We start from the raw sequence: 21975 nt of genomic DNA, 5'->3' as shown, positions 1-21975 counted from the left end.
ATTAACAGGAACCAGCACCAGATGCTTCAGAACAAGGTTCAAGAAACTCTGCAGTAGTCAGCTATGGTCTAAGGTGCCCCAGGAAAAGTTTACTCCTATTCCTCAATAGTAGAGGTTAGTTTACGCCCTACAGCATGTTAAGGGTTTATATCCTTTCCAAAATTCCTCTGGGTATTTCGTTTACCGTGTAATTACTATTATCATAGAATATCAGGGTTGGAAGGGACCTCAGGAGGTCTTTGATATTCTTACTATCCATAGATGTCTAATCATTTTTGGATTCCTCAGCTTCTGGCCTCAATGAGATTGCAGTGAGTTCCACATGCTAGTTTTGAATTGTGTGAAAATATAATTTCGTTTACAAGATTTGAATTTGCCTTTCAACTTATTTTAATATCCCCTTGTTCTCACAGTATGAGACAGGATCAACAGAAGTTCCTAATCTATCTTTTCTGTATCAGTAATGGTTTTCTACACATTTATTGGTCCTCTCTCATTCATCTCAGCTAGGATTTTCAAAGGAGGGTAGGAAAGTTAGACACTGAAACCCCACTGAAGTTCAATGAGAGTTGGGCACTTAACTCCTGGGGCTCTTCTGAAAATCCTAGCACGTCTCTCTGGTAAACATGCCAATCTTTTCAATATCTTTACATATAGCAGCTTATCGCCTGAACTCCCTTGGCCCGCGCTGCTTCCAGCAGCTCCCATTGGTCTGGAGCAGCAATCCGCGGCCAGTGGGAGCTGCAATCAGCCAGACCTGTGGATAGCGCAGATAAACAAACTGGCCCAGCACGCATGGGGCTTTTCCTACAGAAGTGGCGACCCCAGTTTGAGAAACATTGCTTTAAAGTCTCATCCCTAATATTTTAATAAATATTTTGTGCTACTATAGCACATTCTTACAAAGTTTCACAGACAAGTTCATCATCACATGTCCTTCCTAGCTAAGAATTATCCCCATTTTACAGATAGGGAAACTAAGACAGAGACAAATTAAGTGACTCGCATAAAGGAAGTCTGTGGCAAAATAATAATATTTAGGTCTTATAAAGAGAAGCCAGTGTTTTAACCATAAGACCATCCTCATCCTCCTTTGAATTTCATATCAACACACAACAAACATTTGGAGGATGCACTGGAATTTAAAGTGCTCACCAGCTACTAGTAGGCTGGCCCAGGTCATATGAGAAGTTTGGTTTTCTTTCATGAAATATGAGTCTGATTCTGCACTCATGCAATAGTTTGAACTCAGGCTGGGCCTTATTTAAAGTAAAATACCTGTTTCCTACCCTTATGGCTTTAAAGGAATCCTATGCATTGCTAAAAGCACATTAGGGATTTCCGTCTAGCTTACCGTGTGGCTGGAAGAACCCAGGCCAAGAAACTTCTCTCCCACAGAAATCCACCATCCTGCATGGGTTTTGCAGCCCCCAAACATGCCTCTCATGGCTAGCCCTTGGCCCTGCTGCTCCCTCCCCAAGACACCCATCCAGGCCAGCCACTCCTTCCTTGCCCCTCCCCTGCACCAGCCTCCCAGCCCTGTCCTATACTGCCTCCCCTCATCCTCCCATGATCATCCCCTGTGTCCCTGGCAGCCCCCGTTCCTCCCTGCTTCCCTTCCTCCCTCCCCTGAGCCCACCTATTTTGCCCCATAACTGCAAGAAAGAAGCTCCCCTGCTTCTCTGCTTATCGGATAGGCAGTGGCAGGAACATCGACTCCAGCAAGCTCAGGCAGACAGGCTACTCTGGTCTAGGCATGTACCAAGCACAGCTGGTGGGCAGGATAGAACAGGGACAGCTCCCCCCCTCTGGAATGCGCCCCTCCCCCAGGCATCTGGAGAGGGGCATGTGACCATTCATGCCCCTCCCTAGTGTTGCCCTTGCATAGGGGTCACTCACAGGCATAAGCCTGCCACAAACTGAGCAGGGCTTAAACCTGGGGACTCGGGGCATGCCCCACTTGGGGGGAAGTCCCAGCTGAGACCTTAACTGTCAACTCACTATGCACTTAACAACTACTTAACACTAATCATCAAAGGCCCAAAGGCAAGAAGTCCAATGGAAGAAACTGCTTGCTCTGGACAACCAAGAGAGGCACTCTGACTGACCACCAAGGCCATTAAGAAGGAATAGAGAGGGCGTGGGCCGGCAGCACCTGATATACCACAGCACGAGTGCAGCACTCTACAGCAGGGACGGACAAACTTTTTGACCTAAGGGCCGCATCGTGTTTTCTACATTGTATGGAGGGCCAGTTGCGGGAGGGTTGTGGACCGGCCCCCACCTCCTACCTGGCCCTCATTCCCTGATGGCCCTTCTGGGACCCCTGCCCCATCCATACACCCTCACTTCCTGTCCCCTAACTGTCCCCAAGCCCCCGCCTTCCCATCCAACCCCTCCTCTCATTCCTGATGGCCCTCCCAGGACCCCTGCCCATCCAACCACCTCATCTCCCTGTCCCCTGACTGCCCTCAGAACCCCTGACCCCTTCTGCCCCATCAACCCCCCCCTTCCTGACTGCCCCCCAGGACTCCTGACCCATCCAACCCCCTCGTTCCCTGAAGGCCCCTCTGAGACCCCTGCCCCATCCTCACATCCCTTCTCCCTGTCCCGACTGCCCCCAGAACCCCTGCCCCAACTCCCCCCTTCCGTCCCATCCAACTCCCCCTCCTTCCTGACTGCCCTCTGGTACCCCTGCCCCCATTCAACTCCCTGTTCCCCCCCTACCACCGCGACTCCTATCCACACCCCCACCCTCTGACCACCACCCCTGCCCTCTATCCAACTCCCCACCTACTCCCTGCCCCCTTACTGCGCTGCCTGGAGCACCGGTGGCTGGTGGCACTACAGCTACGCTGCTGCTGCCACCACGCAGCACAGGCCAGGCTCTGCAGCTGTGCTGCCTGAGGAGCTCACAACCCTGCTGCCCAGAGCATTGCACCACTGGCAGAGTGAGCGAGCTGACACTGCGGTGAGGAGGGACAGCGGGGGAGGGGCCGGGGGCTAGCCTCCCGGACCAGGAGTTCGGGGGCTGGGCAGGACAGTCCCGTGGGCCAGATGTGGCCTGCAGGCCATAGTTTGCCCACCCCTGCTCTAGGAGGAGCTACAACCAGCCCTAAGGGTACCGCTAAGGCAAAAATCTCCAATGGCTGTGCATGTGGGCACGTGCACACCTACAATGGAATCGACATGAGCAAGCACTCGAAGAAGAAACATGCCTTATAGTGACAGACTCAAAGAGCTCAATCTACTTAGCTTAACAAAAAGAAACTTAAGGGGTGTCTTGATTACAGTTCATAAGTATCTACAAAGGGAAGAAATCACTCAATAATGGGCTCTTCAAACTAGCAGAGAAAAGTGTAACACAATCTAATGGCTGGAAGTTGAAGCTAGGTAAATATAGATGGGAAATAAGGTATACATTTTTGACAGTGAGGGACATTAACCATCGGAACAATTTACCAAAGGTTATGGTGGGTTCTCCATCATTGACAAGTTTTAAATCAAACTCGGATGTTTTTTCTAAAAGTTCTGCTCTAGAAATTATTTTGGAGAAGTTCTACGGCCTGTGTTATACAGAAGGTCAGACTAGATGATCAGAATCATCCCTTCTGGCCTTAGAATCCATGTATAAACCATATCCAGTGGCTCCTGTCTTTCTTCCATCTTGGCCAGACAATAGGTGCTTTCACACCATAGACAAGAATGTTAAGGGAGACATTAAACAGATAATGTGGGAGGGGAGAGGCATTTGCTTCATTGTTGATGCAGAGCCTAGATACATCCAAACAACACAGGGAAACTTGCTTATGCTCTTTGAGACTATTCACATATGGCTGTGTGTGAGCACTAAAGGGATTTTAATCTTTTTGGGTTAGGTGCAAAAATAGGCTGAGCTGTGATTCAAGTCCTTCCTTCTACTGTGCCACTACAATGGTACCCAAGAACTGCTCCAACATCTGAGGATTTGCAGAATTCCTGCAGGACTGGATCCTCAAGCCAGTCAAAGAATAGCAAATTCTCAGCAAGCTCACAGCAATCAGCCTGCCCAGTCTCCTCTCCTAACAGCCAATATGCTACACACTCTCCTTCCAGATGCCTTCTGGCAGCCACTACAGCATGTCCCAGATATAGATCTCCTCCTGATCAGGTCCCAGTTAATGGCTTCTACCCAACTGCCTCTTCAAACCTATCCTCCTTCCCTTCTCCCAGTAGCCTTGCCTCACCCTGTTACTTATTTCTCTGTGCTTGACTGTCTCTTCCCCACTACTCCTCTCCCACCCACTTCTCCACCTCTGCCCAGCCTTGCCCCTCCCTACTCTGCTTTTGCAGCCCTACAGTTCTCAGTATTCTTTTCCCCCTTCACAGCCAGGCATCCTCCTGCTTCCGGATGTTCTTCCCCTCCTTACCTGGCTGTTTGCGCTGCTCTGAAACCAAGCTCCTGTTGCCAAACCAAGCTCCTGCTCCCACTATGCCACCCAACAGCCTAGCCCACCTCCAGCTGTATCTCCTTTACTTCTGAATTAGAAATAGCACCAGTGAAAATAAAGACACAAGATATGCATTTGATGGAGAGAAAGTCCAAAGATTCTGACTGTACAGGAAAATAGGAAGGGCCTGGGGACTTGGTGAGAGTATTAACTGAAATAATAATACTGCTTCTTTTCACACTGCATCGTGTCTGAAGCACCTTAGAAGCCTAGACAATGTGAATAGGTTAGTAAGAGCTGGTTTACTCCATTCTGAGATTGTAATGTAACAAATCTTTACATGGACAATACTTGCCTATCTCACAGGTTTTAGTCTGTCCTATACAAATCACTCAATATTTTATAGACTGGTCAAAAGCTCTCTCTAAGGTCACTTTGTACTAGGTGAAAATAACCCACCTGAATCCCCATGAAAGAGAAAAGAGGGGGAAAAACTGGATTAAAATTAAAATACATATTTGACCTGAGAGAACATACATTTTAGAAAAATATGCTAATGGATCCTTAAATTCAATGTTTAACAATTGATTTAGAATATCCCCAGATTGCTATGCCAAGGAATTGCACAACAAAAGTGATACAAATTCTGACAGTATAATACAATGAAATGAGCAAAGCATTAATTCAGAATTGTTTTCATTTTGTTAGTTTAAAATGCTAAACCTTACTAGAGATGGTCCTGAAGTGGAATACCTGATCCAAATCCTATCATACTCTGGGTACGTTCAAATCTGAATTTGAATGTCACATCATGGGCTCATCTCTAATAGAAACACTCTGGGTGAAATCCTGACCACAGTGAAGTCAGTGGGGTCAGGATTTCACTCTCTAGGTTACATTTCATTTTAGTAGCTGTGCTTTCTGCATGCTTCCAGTATGATGTACATAATGTGTCTTTATAGGCAAAACTCCTGAACACCCACATTATGTACGTGTGTCAAAGAAATGTCCCATAATGTGTCTTTAAAGGCAAAACTAGAAATGCCTCTACTTCCCGCTGTCTCTGCTGGATATTTCTTTTCAAAGAATGCTCCTACCATTCTGTGATAATATTTTATAAACAAATGCACTGTCAGTATTTATCATTTGTACATTATAAAAAATAAAAGCCAAGGAACTGAGGGGAGAAAAATATTTTAACTAACTTACCTCGTAAAAGAGTCCTTCAGGGAACTGCTGAAAGCACTGGGCACACACAAAACACTGTTCATGGTACAGTTCACCATTGCTGTTAACAATCTTCTCAGCAGGTGCAAAGCCCCCTTTGCAGCGCTCACATATGGCATTTGCAAGAGCATTTGCCATATTACTGTAATAAAAAACAAACCAGAAAGAGATTGTTGATCTTCTCTAAAATGAGGGGATAAAGAAAAAGGAAACATTCAGTTCCACTGATTTTATTTCACTCTCTTTTGAAAAGCCAACTGTCCCAATCAAACTCTCACTGAAGTCATGGAAATCTTTCCACTGACTATAACAGGAGTTGCAGCAGTCCCTTAATGAGGAGAAAGTTGTGAGATGTTTCCTTTTTTTCTTTTTTTTTTTTTTTGGTCAAAGCAGCACCCTATTCTAAGAACTTTTGATAAAAAATGTATGTTCAGGCTTGTATGAGGGGAAAAAAAACAGGTTATATTTTCATTCAATCAAGCACTATAAGAAACAAAAGGAAATAAACAATTACAATGATTATGGAAGACAAGAGCCAATTTCCTCAGTAATTAAAGATGTTTCCCCATCTGAGATCAAAGCAAGAATATTGTTCTGAAAGTGAGTATCAATTCAAAACCAATTCAAAAGATTTGAGTCATCAACAAAAAGGATAGAACATATTTAATGTTCTTGGGTGTGCTTCTTAAAGGCATGTAGTAAAAACATTATAATGCAATATTTGCAAATACCAGAGGAACTAAACTCTATCATTAAGGACAAATCCTCATCTGCAATAAATCAAAACAGCTACTTTACAATCAAATGAGAAACTACTCTAAAATTTCAAAGTCCATGCTTGATTTTTCACACAGCAAGAAGTTTTCTTGCTTAAATCTAAATTCACAAAACTTAAGTCTTTGAGACTAAGCTTTCTACTGAATACTTATCTGTAACATGGAGAATGTACAGGACAACTCTTAAGTTTCACAACATCTGACAAATGTTAGCAGAATATGTTCTAGAGTGTATTCAAGAACTATTTCAGGTATTTGAATTTGCTGGTAATCTGATTTGATCCAAACATTTAATCAGAAGTTTATAAAACAATCTCTGCTTTATTTTTCAAAAATAAACAGATTTTATTGTTCAGAAAAAAATCAGATTGTATCTATAGATATAAAAAGCTCAATCCCACACAAGGTGCTGAGTGCCCGTGACTCCCATTGATTTCAATAGGAGCTGGAGGATGCTCAGCACCTTGTGCAGGAACAATCTGATACGAAGTACTAGCAAGTATACATTTTATTAAATAATGGAAAGCTGGTCTATTCCTTACCCTGTTGTACCACAAAAAAGGCAAGCCCCTGCTTAAAGAAACACTTGACTAGTTATTATTAATCTGCTGCTTTTTTCTATTCTACAGCACTTTACAGAAAAAGGTGTCTTCCAGAGAGATACCTGCATGAGCAAAATACCTGACAAAGAGAATCAGACCAAGAACATTTTATTCCACAGGGGTTTCAGTCAAACACATACAAAAAGAAATGTTAAGCGCAAACAGTTGTGTTTAAGCTCTAAAGCTAACTGCCTTTCTCCACAATCTATTTCCATCAAAACCATTGTGCTTTATGGAAGACAACTGAATCGCTTCATTTGTCATACCCAATAACAGAATAAACTGGATGTGACGTGAATATTGATCACAATATAAATTGTGACCTTTCTTTAGAGCTCAACAGCTGTTGAATACTAAGAATGATAAACGAAGACTATAGCTTAGAATTTCAACTGTCAGCATTTGTCAGATATGAAATAATCTAGGCAACCACATAAAATAAAGAACCTTTGAAAATTATAGCTTCCAACAAAACAATGCCTTATAACCCTCCTTTCTCCCAAAAATGCACATATATTTCTTCACTTTCCTTTGAGAAATATGTATTACTATAGCACTACTGATGAAAGTAGAATGGTTTTCTATTGTTACCAATGGGACAGTTTACACATTTCCCCCATAATTTACAGAACCTAATATCAGAAGTCTCTTTAAGAGCACATAGTCTATTTGACAAATCCAACCTAATACATGTAACTGAAATAAAACCTACTGAAATTAAAGTTTGGTTTTGTTTACAGCAACTATTGCAAGTTTTGGAAGAAATCAAAACTATAAATTTATCCTAGGAATAGTAAGCTTTACGTTAGAAAGTGATTCAAACACATTCTACATGAAATTTCATTGGAAAAAAACTACTGCAGATTTTAAAATTATTTTACCACAGTAACATCCCAACCCCAGAAAGTGAACTTACAATCTTGCATAAAAGTCACAAAATTCTTTGTATACTTTTATGTCACTGTGCCTACGTTGTAATTTTGACACTGCTTTCTCGCCTTCATTTCCATTGGTATTATGGACATCATGAATACCCCTGTGTGGAACTTCTTCATTCTCTGGAATCATATAGGAGTGAGCTCTGCTTTGGAATTCCATATTTTCCATAATTGGAAATTCAATTAATTTAATCCTTATTTTAAAAAAAATCAACTGCTATTGTGCAAAGAAGCTGCAGACAATAAAGTTGGGAGTCACAATATGCAGGACTTCCCCTTGTTCCCAGCAAAGTGATTTACTTCCACAGTTTCACATCAGTTACTTAGCCTTGCCAAGCCCTCTGCTAGAGTTTCAAGTTAAAAGTTCACCAGTAGAGGAGTGAGAATGACATGCTGTGATTTGCTAAGATGCATTGGAACACATTCCATTACAAGGTTGTAATACAAACTTGGACAGTACATACAGTCTTCGCTATCTATTGCTGATAATAAGAATTCCATTCAGACACAGAAGAGCTATTTTATGATAAGCATATATGACTCAACATATTCACTGTCAAACTCATTAATAGTTACTATTTACTGGGGGAAATGGTTCCAATAATACTGTATCATGAACACACCAAGAAAAGTATTCTATACCATTAGATACAAATTGCTTTAAACTTCCATTAGCCTAGATTGTAAAATTAATCTTTTACAATGTGTGCTCCTTATGTATCTTCTCAGTCAAATGTGCTGAGTTTATTGATAAACATTTTTCTTTCTGCCAGCATTGCAAAGAAGATATAGCTACAAGTGGATAGGTTATTTTCTATTTTGTCTCACACATCATTAACTGAACTGCCAAATAAGTTCTAGATGCTGATGTATAATCTTGATTTTAAGTTACCAGGTTGTGTTTACAGCACTGCACTGACAGATGAATCCCATACAGATCTGAAAGCTGAAAGAATTTAATATGGCTATTAGGGAAGGGGGGGGCAGCACATTATAAGGATGTCAACTGTCTTATCATCACAATGATGACGACTTCTGAAGCTGACTATATACCATTTCACAGAATCATAGAATATCAAGATTGGAAGGGACCTCAGGAGGTCATCTAGTCCAACCCCCTAGCTTTTCCTCTCTCTGCTCCTCAAATTGTCCCAGGAAAGTCTGTTCATATGGGTTTTATTATACAGTAATTATTTTAATGCAACATTCAATTTGATATGAGTCCCCGCACTCCAACTGCAGATTTCTTAGTAGGAGAAGTTGTTCTATCCCAGGAGATTAAGTACCTTTACTCTTTCTGGAAGGAAAAAAAGTCTGGATTTGCAGACAATAGTTATACTTTTTTGTCACATTTTAGGCAGCGATGCTAGGCCCAGCCTCTGACAGCTTAGGACTTCAAACCAAAATAGATTTTTGAAAGTTCTTTCAAGTAACTGACACCTCACGTTCAACTCAGTTTTAGTAGTAACTGATTACAAAAATGAATAGCAAACCATATGTATTTTGCCTTTTCTGGAAGAGGGTTTCGGTATCCAGAGAATTTGATTGTTAGAGGGAAGTCTGAGAAAGTGAGGAAGGAGAATAGGGGGAAGGAAGTGCGAACAAATATACAGTTCAGGAACAGCACACAACACAGGGGTCTTACAAAACCCCCTGACAAAAATCAAGGGAACTCCATTCAAATCTTTCATTTTTAATAAATGCCAGTGTCTTTGAAAAGAAAAGACGACTCCATTCCAAAGGACTTGTTTGCATTACATTTTTAAAACAAATTTGAAAGTGTTTTCTGACATGGTTGGCTCTAAACATGATTTGAATCCACACACAACATGATTAAAAAGTCTGTCACCCTTGGCAGAGACGTAGGCTAGCACATGGTACCCAGTTCAGCAGGTCAAGCTATTTTGCAACTTTGCATAGAACACTCTCTTAGCACATGGTTAGGTAGCATGTGAGGTTCAGATGCACAAACATAGCTGTCATATCAGAAAAGATGCTGTGTGGACACAAACTGAATCATGTCACTTGTACATGGTTAAGCTGACTGTGCATCTAACCAATCACAAAAATCATACTTAAAAATGTAGTGTGGATAGGGCTATTGTCCCACCACCTTAAACTTTGTTTATTGATATTTGACAAGCAAACATTTTTTCCTCCCTTTTTTCACTGTAATTTTGAAGTAGAATATGTGGCATGTGTATGAGAGGAGATAAAATTTGTAATTGTTTCTTTGGAGCTTGTGTGATATAAAAGGATACTTAAAAAACATGTTTTAGAGTTATGGTACCCTGGTTCAACTAACAGTGCTGCTATCACAGTAATAGTCATGTGTTCAGTATCCCTCCTACCCTGATACTGGTGCTCAGTGCTAGTATCGCAGGCTGCATCCATACTAGAATATGATGGACCCGCTGACAGCAATGCTGTGTCTGTCACAGTGAACATTCTAGCACAGACAGGGCTGAGGCTATAGCACTATGTCCTAATGCCCCTGGTCAGAGGATAGATTCAGAACATGGTGCTGAAACAACTGGAAGCCCTGACGACATAGTACTTTTACTGCTCCTGGTGCTAGTATCGCAGGCTGCATCCATACTAGAATATAATGGACCCGCTGACAGCAATGCTGTGTCTGTCACAGTGAACATTCTAGCACAGACAGGGCTGAGGCTATAGCACTATGTCCTAATGCCCCTGGTCAGAGGATAGATTCAGAACATGGTGCTGAAACAACTGGAAGCCCTGACGACATAGTACTTTTACTGCTCCTGGTGCTAGTATCGCAGGCTGCATCCATACTAGAATATAATGGACCCGCTGACAGCAATGCTGTGTCTGTCACAGTGAACATTCTAGCACAGACAGGGCTGAGGCTATAGCACTATGTCCTAATGCCCCTGGTCAGAGGATAGATTCAGAACATGGTGCTGAAACAACTGGAAGCCCTGACGACATAGTACTTTTACTGCTCCTGGGGAACCTCCATCATTGGAGATTTTTAACAGCAGGTTAGACAAACACCTGTCTGGGATGGTCTAGAGAATACTAGTCCTGCCATGAGTGCTGTGGACTGGACAAGATGACCTCTCGAGGTCCCTTCCAATCCTACGATTCTATGATTCTACTGCGGCACCAATGACGAACAACAGGCAGTGTAGGTATAGCAGTGGAGATGTAACCACTATCGTGTTCCTTGTCCTCTTCCATATTAGCTCTATTGGAAATGCAGGATCAAAACGAATACAGTACTATAGCAATATCGCAACAGCAGTTTACACAGAGAGGTGATCTGGTTCTCATTTGGGGCACTTTTCTTAGTTTAAGGTTTATATTTTAGATTGGTGGAGTTAAAAAGCACAATGCAACCGCCTTTAAAAAAATTTTCCCCTAAAACCTTAAAGAAAGAAAATCTGTTTGAATTTGAACCCCCCTCTCTACACGTAAAGTGCTGCTGCACTCTACCCTAGTATCACTATTCTTTTATTAATCTTCTCCCATATACCTGTGAGCGCTCTTCTCAAGGTGGAATTGACTTTCCAATGACACTTTCGTTGACCCAAAAAAAGTCAATGTAAACTCAAAAATAGATACATATGTCCAATGTTTGTGCTGGTAGTCAGCTAGTGTAGCACCTTCTGTTTAAATGATTTAAATGTTGCTCCAATTCAGAGAAATTTATTTAGGAGTTTTGATAGATGTATTAATTACTATTTTGTAAAAACACAAGATACTTTTTTGTATTCTAGATGCTTTTACAGTTCCTGTCCTCTTCATTCAATGACAGAGTGCTGTTCTGGCATTTAAAAACTGAGTGTTGATGGTTGTCAAAGCTCTAGCCCCAGAGCTGCAGTCTAATCATGTCAAATCATCCAGCTGCTGCAGGATGAACTAAGGAGTTCAAGAGGACCACTAAGTCAACATGTCAAAAATCCTAATGAAACTATAAAGTTACCACACGTTTGATGGCCAATTTTTTAGTCTTAATATCTCAGTAAGTCATTATTTTTAAAGCAGCAAAAAAAAAAAAAAAAAAAATGACAGGCTGTTGTCACAACAGGATCAACCGCTTGCCAGAACAGTTTATGAACTAGTTTTTGTGTTTTAAAAGCCCTCAAATCATCTTAAATGGGCAAAACCTCTTGGGCCAGATTCTTTTTCTTACATATACCAGTGTCATTCCATTTCAGTGCAACTTCCATATACATCTATGCTCTCATTTCCCTGCTCCCCCTTCTGATGCCTAAGCTTTTCCCAATATTTTTACCTTACTGTTTCCTGCATCCCTTTCCCCAGTCTTAAGATTTGTGACTTCTAATTTGCTCCACCCAGCACCCAAAACAACCTCCCTCTCCTCTTCCACCCAAGCCTCCTCTTCTTGCAAGTCCTTCTTCAAAAATACCACTTCCTAAAGGGGGCGGGGGCGCGAATATCAAATCTTTACCCATTCTCTTCAGTTGTCCTCTGTATTCTTATTTGTCTTTTCTTGTTTAGATAGCTAGCAGTGCCAAGCATCCTCTAGGTTGCTCTCAGGAGGCTGCCATAAATTGAGGGCCCCAGGGGCTCCTCTAATTTATGCTGTGGCCCTTTTCAGTTCCTGCAGCAGTCTAGAATCCCAAGAGAGCCAAGGCGGCTTTCTCACCTTTTGTACTCAGAATCTCAACCTGCCTCTTCTTATCTGTGGTGTAAAACACTGTGCAAACTTCTGATGCCACAGAAACGTTTTGTAATAACAATGAAAGTGTACCCTGAGCTGCATATCAAAAGTTTTTATGGCACGTTAGCCATGTGGCTCCTGTTCTCCTCATTAGGAGTGGTACCAGCTACAAAAAGTTGTGTTTATCTCAACATCTGAGTCCACAAAGGCTGTTTTAATCTTGCTGGCTGGTTTTAGAGCCAGATTCCTTAAAGTGACATGACTACAAAGGTTAAATAAATAAAAGGAGCCTGATTCTGAACTTCTACCAGTTTACACTGCTATGACTCAGAAGTGACACTGGTTACAATGGAGAGAGACTGATATAAGTAAAAATCTTACTTGGGAATTTGGCCCCAAAAGATTTTGACCATTTACAAGGATTTTTGTGCTTTTAAAACACAAACGCTAGGCAGGGGATTAATCCACAACAGATGAGGTACCTGCATTCAATATGGCATGAGACAGGACTCCAATCGAGGGATTCTAATATGAACCTTCTGAAAAATCAGATGCATAATGAGGACACAGATACAACCCCAACTGTAATGTCACATAATGTGGATGATACCATATAAGTTGTTTTAATTAACAGAAGCTGTAACGATTGCTACTAAGTCAATTCTACAGTACATGAAGAATTATTTAAAACTGTCTTTTGTCTAGTGAGTATTAAAACCAGGCTGAATATTTTGGGTATCTATCTTAGATCAAAGAGGGGGACTTTTATAGAGAAAGCTCAGCAGGACTTGCTGCTGGTAGAACATTTTACTTCATTCCACAAATAGATGTGCAGAACAGTCACAGCTCCAAACTAGGTGCTTGGCAATAACAACTGCCATTGGTGACTTAATTGCACTACAATGAAATAATGTTGTCTGCCTCATCTGAAAGGCTGCTGTGTCACTGCTGACCTCCTGAAAGCAAAGCAGCTACATTCCCTGTACAAGGTCAAGTTATTGCAGAGCAGGATAAAAACTCACAGCACAATCCTCCCCCTCTATATCCGCGACATACAAAAGGATGATTTAATTTTAAATAAATTAATCAGCAGCCTTTGTGCAATGGAACACACACACATATACAGCCAGTAGTTAGAAAAAAGTCATTCAATTTCCACTTGCTATTAAATATACATGGCTTTCCAGGACCCTGCATAAAATTCTACACCAACTTTTTTTAAAGTGCTGAACTGGATTCTCCTCATTATCATTAAACTTAAAATTTAATATTGTCTTAAGTGACCAAAATATTAGTTTTTGTAATTGTTGGGCAAGTGTTCCCAAAATCAAATGGTTCTTACAAATTAATTTGAAGAAAGGAGTAATTCTTCTTTTTCTAGTGTTTTAATTGTAAATTATGGATGGGATTTTCAAAAGTCCTCAACACTGGCCTAACTCTGCTCCCATTTAAGATGATAAGAAAATATCTACAGACTTCAACATGGTCAGAATTAGGTCAAAGTTGAGTGTTTCCAAAAACTACAGTGATTTTTTCACAGAGAATTATCTACAGGGTAGATGACAGACAGCCTTTATAACATAATTCAGTATAAACTTATGCCAGTGTAAACAAATGTGCTTGGTATCTGCTACTACAGAGAATTCATTTTCCATTTCTTTACTGGAAAGTGAATATTACAGGAATTTGATAAGAGGCATCTTCCCACAAGGATCTTTCTAGATCATAATAATCAGTTAAAGTAATCTTAAACTAGAATTTGTGGGAGAGAAGAGATATTTCAACAATACCTTTTTTTAAGATGTTTCAGAAAGTGTTATATTTTCTTTTGCTGATGAAAAATGTTTTCTAGAGAATCCCTGTTTTGTGTGAAATATATAGAACATGGGTAATTTTTATCTTTACACCCTTCTTTAAGTTACCTTTGATTACATTCCTTTTCCTCCCACCACTGCCCCCCATCTAGCTATTCCTGAATACCTTTATGCCAGCATTCCAATAATTACCACAACATATCAGAAGTACTTTAACACCTTTGCAGTGAGACATTGCATGAAATAGCTTATCCATAAAAATAGGCACCCTACACTAAAGGTATGTCTACACTACGGGATTATTCCAATTTTACAGAAGCTGTTTTTTTAAAACAGATTGTATAAAGTCAAGTGCACGTGGCCACACTAAGCACATTAATTCGGCAGTGTGCGTCCATGTACCGAGGCTAGTGTCAATTTCTGGAGCGTTGCACTGTAGGTAGCTATCCCATAGCTATCCCATAGTTCCCGCAGTCTCCCTCACCCATTGGAATTCTGGGTTGAAATCCCAGTGCCTGATGGGGCAAAAAACATTGTTGCGGATAGTTCTGAGTACAGCCTCACCCCTCCCTCCGTGCAAGTAGCAGACAACTGTTTCGCGCCTTTGTTCCTAGATGAACTGTGGAGACGCCATAGCACAGAAAGCATGGAGCCTGCTCAGCTCAAGACAGCAATCACGGACGTTGTAAACACCTCGCGCATTCTCGTGCAGTCTATCCTGAACCAAGACCTGCAAAACCAGGCGAGGAGGAGGCGGCTACGGCAGTGCGGCGACGAGAGTGATGAGGACATGGACACAGAATTCTCTCAAACCGTGGACCCCTGTGCTTTGGAGATCATGCTGGTAATGGGGCAGGTTCTAGCCACTGAATGCCAATTTTGGGCCCGGGAAACAAGCACAGACTGGTAGGACCGCATAGTGTTGCAGGTGTGGGACGATTCCCAGTGGCTGCGAAACTTTTGCATGTGTAAGGGCACTTTCATGGAACTTTGTGACTTGCTTTCCCCTGCCCTGAAACACCAGAATACCAAGATGAGAGCAGCCCTCACAGCTGAGAAGCGAGTGGTGATAGCCCTCTGGAAGCTTGCAATGCCAGACAGCTACCGGTCAGTCAGGAATCAATTTGGAGTGGGCAAATCTACTTTGGGGGCTGCTGTGATGCAAGTAGCCAAAGCAATCATTAAGCTGCTGCTACGAAAGGTTGTGACTCTGGGAAATGTGCAGGTCATAGTGAATGACTTTGCTGCACTGGGATTCCCTAACTGTGGTGGGGCGATAGATGGAACCCATATCCCTATCTTGGCACCGGAGCACCAGGGCACCCAGTCCATAAACCGCAAGGGGTACTTTTCCATGGTGCTACAAGCACTGGTGGATCACAAGGGACGTTTCACCAACATCCACGTGGGATGGCCAGGAAGCGTTCATGACGCTTGCGTCTTCAGGAACACTATTCTGTTTAAACGGCTGCAGAAAGGGAATTACTGCCCAGACCAGAAAATAACAGTTGGGGATGTTGAAATGCCTGTAGTTAACCTGGGGGACCCAGCTTACCCCTTGATACCATGGCTCACGAAGCCATACACAGGCAGCCTGGATAGTGGTCAGGAGTTGTTCAACTACAGGCTGAGCAAGTGCAGAATGGTGGTAGAATGTGCATTTGGCCGTTTAAAGGTGCGCTGGCGCACATTACTGACTCACTCAGACCTCAGCCAAACCAATGTCCCCATTGTTACTGCTGCTTGCTATGTGCTCCACAATCTCTGTGAGAGTAAGGGGGAGACCTTTATGGTGGGGTGGAAGGCTGAGGCAAATCACCTGGCCACTGATTGCACGCAGCCAGACACCAGGGCGATTAGAAGAGCATACCAGGAAGCGGTGCGCATAAGAGAAGCTTTGAAAACCAGTTTCATCACGGTCCAGGGTATGGTGTGACTGTTCTGTTTGTTTCTCCTTGATAACCCTCCCCCCCCCCGATTGACTCATTCCCTGTAAGCAACCCACCCTTCCCCTTCGATTATCGCTTGCTTCCTAAGGAAATAAAGTCACTCTGTTTAAAAATCATGTATTCTTTCTTAATTAATTATGAAAAGAGGGAGAGAACTGACAAGGTAGCCCGGGTGGGGTTTGCGAGGAGGAAAGGAGGGAAGGAAAAGGCCACTAAAAAAATTTCAAAATAAAGACAGCCTTTTGGTTGGGCTGTCCACTGGGGTGGAATGAGCGGGTGCACGGAGTCTCCTCCCACGCGTTCTTAGTCGTCTGGTGGGTGAGGAGGCTAAGGAACATGGTGTGGAGTGAGGGCAGTTATACAGGGGCTGCAGCGGCACTCTGTGATCCTGCTGCTGTTCCTGAAGCTCCACCAGACGCCGGAGCATGTCAGTTTGATCACACAGGAGCCCCAGAGTTGCATCCCGTCACCGCAGATCTTCCTGCCGCCACCTTTCATCTCGAGCGTCTCTCCTGTCCTCATGTTGGTCCCTCCTGTCCTCACGGTCACTGGCATCTTTCCTGTACTTTGATATCACGTCCTTCCACTCATTCAGATGAGCTCTTTCATTGCAGGTCACTTCAATGATTTCTGAGAAAATTTCGTCTCACGTCTTTTTTTTCCGCCGCCTTATCTGAGATAGCCTTCGGGACAGAGGAGGGAAACTTGAAAAATTTGCAGCTGCAGGAGTGAGGGAAAAAAGGGAGAGAAGTATTTAGAAAGATACATTTTACAGAACAATGGTTATACTCTTTCACAGTGAACAACACTATTCACCTTACATAGCACATGTGATCTCACTACAAGGTCGCATTTTGCATCTTAATATTGAGTGCCTGCGGCTTTGGTGTTAGAGATCACAGATGCAGGGCCGGGCATCAGAATTCGGCTTGCATGCGGCCATAGTAAGCCATTGTCTTTCGGCTTCTGCAGCCTTCATATATTCAGTGCCCTCCTTTCCCAAATAGCAAGCAAAGCCCGTTGAGTGCTGCTTCTTTCCTGTTAACGTGCAGCACCAAAACCGCCCCCATCCAATTCTCTGGGATGATCGCTTTACCCCTCTCCCCACCGTGTGGCTGGTATCATGGAAGATAGCTGCTAGGCACCCTTCCCCTCCACTGTGTGGCTGGTAGCAGGGAGGATCCTAGCTAGCCAAATGCAAAAAAGTTCAGTGCAATCACCACCACCCTCTTCCCCCCTGCTTGGCTAAATGCAGGGAAGGATTTCTTTTAAGCCACAGGCAAACAGCCCAACCATCTCTGTCCCCTTAATTAAATTCCCGTATTTCAACCAGGTTACCATGAACGATATCACTCTCCTGAGGATAACACAGCGAGATAAAGAATGGATGTTGTTTGAATGCCAACAAACATTGGGACCATACGCAGCTAGGCTTTGTCATGCAATGATACCAAATTACTTGCTACATGCATGGCGTGGTCAAGTATCCTACCATGGAGGACGGAATAAGGCTGCCCTGCCCAGAAACCTTCTGCAAAGGCTTTTGAAATACCTCCAGGAGAGCTTCATGGAGATGTCCCTGGAGGATTACCGCTCCATCCCTAGACATGTTAACAGACTTTTCCAGTAACTGTACTGGCCGCAAATGCATGCCAAGTCCTCAGGGCAAATTAATCATTAAAAAAAATGCTTGCTTTTAAACCATGTTTTATATTTACAAAAGGTACACTCACCAGAGGTCCCTTCCATGGCTCCATTGTCTGGGATAGTGGTTTGGGAAGGCTGGGAGGGTACTTCTGTCAGGCTGAGAAAAAGCTCCTGGCTGTTGGGGAGAACGGAGTGCTGTGTGTCTCTGCAAGCTCTTCCTCCTCCTCATCTTCCCCGTCCGCAGAATCCTCAGGCAAGGCTAAGATCACCGACACCTCGGAATCCACGGACAGGGGTGGGGTACTGGTGGCGGACCCCCCTAGAATTGCATGCAGCTCAGCGTAGAAGCGGCATGTTTGCGGCCCTGCCCCGGACCTTCTGTTTGCTTCTTTGGTTTTCTGGTAGGCCTGTCTGAGCTCCTTAACTTTCACACGGCACTGTACTGAGTCCCTGCTGTGGCCTCTCTGCATCATGGCCTTGGAAATTTTTTCAAATGTTTTTCATTTCGTCTTTTGGAACGGAGATCTGTTAGCTCGGAATCGTCTCCCCATATAGCGATCAGATCCAGTACCTCCCATGCTCATCCTGGAGCTCTTTTTCGATTCTCAGACTGCATAGTTACCTGTGCTGATGAGCTCTGCATGGTCACCTGTGCTGATCAGCTCTCCAAGCTGGGCAAACAGGAAATGAAATTCAAAAGTTCGAGGGGCTTTTCCTGTCTACTTGACCAGTGCATCCAACTCCAGATTGCTGTCCAGAGCGGTCACAATGGTGCACTGTGGGACAGCTCCCGGAGCCCAATACCGTCGAATTGCAGCCACACTAACCCTATTCCGAAATGGCAACACTGATGTCAGCGCTACTCCCCTCGTTGGGGAGGAGTACAGATATTGATATTAAGATATATGTAGACATAGCCACAGAGTCCCTGCATCTAATTAGCAGACTCATCAGCTTCAGCCAGGCCTGTTATATGTTTACACAGCAAATAAAAACTGTCGGCTGGCCGCCCATGCCAGCCAACTCAGGCTCATGGGGCTCAGGCTGTGGGGCTGTTTCACAGCTGTGTAGACATCCAGGCATGGGCTGGAGGTGCCCAAGCTCCCACTTCAGTGGGTCCAAGAGCCTGGACTCCAGCCCGAGCCCCACAAACCCAAGTTAGCTGACATGGACCACCAGTGGGTGTCTAGTTGCATGTAGACATACCCTAATTGTCTATAGATTAAAGAACTGGTTGATGTCAGCCATTAAAATTTTCCAGCCCAATTCCTCCCATCTCAGCTTTGCCCATTCTCCCAAGAAAAGCTCTATACTCAAAAGCTCGAATGCCTGTCCTCTCCCTCACCAACAGAAGTTGGTCCAATAAAAGATATTACTACCTTGTCTCTCAAATATCCTGGAATTGACATGGCTACAACTACATTGCATACATCCTCCCAGGAGTTTAACATGTTGACATCATGAATGACTTATCTCTCAAACAGAAAAAAAAAAAGTAAGAATTGGAGGGCATGGGGGAAGACAGGCACACACAGAGCCTCTGGCATGGGTGAGGGGAGAATGAGAGCCTCGAATGAGAAGAGTGGAGAAGTCGGGGGGCATGCAGGCCTTGACATGATGGAAGGGGTGGGAGGATTGCAGTGAGTCCCCGAAACAGAGGAGGGTGGCAGTGTGCCACACAGGGAGGTTGTGCAGGGAATGGAGAGATGCAAGGAGCCCCTCATGTGTGCAATGAGCTCCGCCAGCAGAAGCTACAAAGCATTTGACCCCACCAGTAAATTCTATTTTGATCATCATTTCTTGTAACTATAAACATAAATCTGCAATATTGATCTTTATATTTTCTATGAAACTTCATGTCCCAGTGAACTTTGGTAATGCTGGGTTATAGTACTTCCCTTTGAAAATAGCAGTTTCCTTTCCCAATACCAGGTATTTAATAAATATAATCTATCATTACATATTGCCACAGATGCTGTTCCAAACAATAAGCATGTAAATTTAAAGAAGAAATTATATTAAATGTTAGTCCTGCATTAGGCATCTTCTTACAGTAGCTACAATTGATGTTTTTATAAGCTGAATGCCATGACCTGAACAGTTCATCCAGCAGCTATAATTAACATCTTGACTAAACTGAACACCCGGCCTTTCATGAAAGCCTTCTTGTATGTCCATGTAGTTCCTTATATGGTTGGGATAACTGTCAACACCAGACATTCTGGCTCTAAACTACATTCTTATTATAGCAACGACTCCACTGGAGACTCCACACTGAAGGACTGACCTTCAGCTGCGGTGATGGAGGAGAGTGTTTATTTCTTTACTGAGTCACATGTCAGTCTTATATAGATCTCTTCTTAAGTAAACAAAGATATTAGCATTGATAGCAGAATCTACTTTATTTCACCTTTCACCTTACTGTAAGCTTTTCTTTTCTAAAATATTCTATAACTTCTGTTAGTGACTTTAGAAGTCAGTTAAGTTTTTAGCTGTTTGAATTAAACAAGCTGTGTTGGGGAGAGAAGGAAGATGAGCTTGATGAAGAAAGCAGATCTATTGACACAACATAGTTTTTTCCTCCCCTAAAGATTAAGTGACATCCGTTAACCACTTTGGTTTTAAGCATCGCATTTTATTTCTCAAATATTCATCACTGCATTATCAAGTTCCAATATCAAAAAGGAGAGAATGGAAAATAGCTAAACAACCCGTATTTAGCTTCCCCCTTAAATATTCTGGTTAACACATTCTAACAGCCAGTAACAGAGTAAGTATTCATTGTAATTGTACTTGGACCATGAGACAAATGTGAATAAATATACTAGCAAAAAAAGCTAGCACAAAATGTCTGCTTTCAGAGATTTTAAGATCCAAACAGACCATTGCGATCATCTAGTCTGATCTCTTCCATAACACAGGCCAAACGCCCTCACTTTATACTGTGTATTTAGGGCTTACTCCTTCAGAAACAAGTATGTGAATTTCAGTACCACCAACTATAAAATAAAAGTTGCCAAACACTTTCTAAACCCAAGGCTATGGGTTTGTGGTTGGTTTTTTTTAGACTTTTCTATAGTGACAGGCACCAGGGTACGTCCCCATTGTCTAATGTTAAATGAGTAGGGTATGAATGAACAATTGAAATACATACTCGAGAACAATAGGGACAGACTGGGTGAGGAAAGATGAGGAAGGGAAGATGAAGAAAATGGTTACAATTTGAGAGTTAGTTTAAATAAAGAATTCAGTTTAATCCTAATGACTCCTTTGCATACTTCAGTCAAAATTCATTACAACTAACGTGGCAATTTACTTAGCTGTCCCAAGGCGACAATGCTCGCATTTGCTATTTAAAAAAGCAAACTTTTTTGCACACTTCCTTGTGAACTGAATGTATGCTGTTAGAGGTTAGTACAGAGCCCACTAAAACATTGATTTTGTTACTGGTTTAATAATCAAAGTCTTCAAAAGGAGAAATGTACATAAACATTTCTCATTGAAAAGGCCTAAATAAAGTAAAATCAACAGCAGGAAAATACAAACGCTGTTTACTAGAACAAAAGCAAACAGACCACCTCAGGTAATCTGATTCTTATCTACAGCATGGATGATAGCAGTTTTCAATAGCCGCTTAGGCCAGGGAGCATGGAGTAACCAGATTTACTAAACAAACTTTCTGCCAAGGACATTATCAATCATTAAGAGCGTGACATGCACAGGTTTAATATACAGAAAAACAAAAGTACATTTCACACTTTCTTCACCTTCATTCATTCTTTTTTTGGTACAAAAGCCTTTTGAATCTTTTATAAAAGCATAGTTGGAAAAAAACAGGGAGAGGGACAATTGTAGCAGGGTTGGATATAGAGGGAAAAAGTTGAACAGTTTAACAGTCTGGAGATTTAAGGTGTAGCAAGGGGCATGCAACAAAG

At 42.6% G+C, this 21975-nt stretch overlaps 1 protein-coding gene across 5 annotated transcripts in view; it reads right to left on the bottom strand.

The window, feature by feature from the left end:
* The window catches only part of LIMS1 (LIM zinc finger domain containing 1), a 141350-nt gene that overhangs the window by 51580 nt on the left and 67795 nt on the right, over positions 1-21975 (bottom strand). For 3 of the 5 annotated variants that reach the window (XM_050922497.1, XM_050922489.1, XM_050922494.1), the window contains exons 1-2: positions 7952-8249; positions 5640-5799 (exon numbers count right to left, since the gene is read on the bottom strand). In XM_050922497.1, coding sequence (XP_050778454.1) covers positions 5640-5799; positions 7952-8142 — 351 coding nt within the window. In that variant the 5' untranslated portion in view covers positions 8143-8249. Of the gene's footprint in view, positions 1-5639; positions 5800-7951; positions 8250-21975 lie in introns of those variants that run through there. The other 2 variants (XM_050922518.1, XM_050922508.1) reach the window with 1 other exon arrangement.

The sequence above is a fragment of the Gopherus flavomarginatus genome, chromosome 1 (genome assembly GCF_025201925.1).
Source record: "Gopherus flavomarginatus isolate rGopFla2 chromosome 1, rGopFla2.mat.asm, whole genome shotgun sequence".
NCBI classification, from domain to species: Eukaryota; Metazoa; Chordata; order Testudines; family Testudinidae; genus Gopherus; species Gopherus flavomarginatus.
The sequence above is the reverse complement of the archived record's forward strand: the minus strand, read 5'-3'. Positions and strand labels throughout refer to the sequence as shown.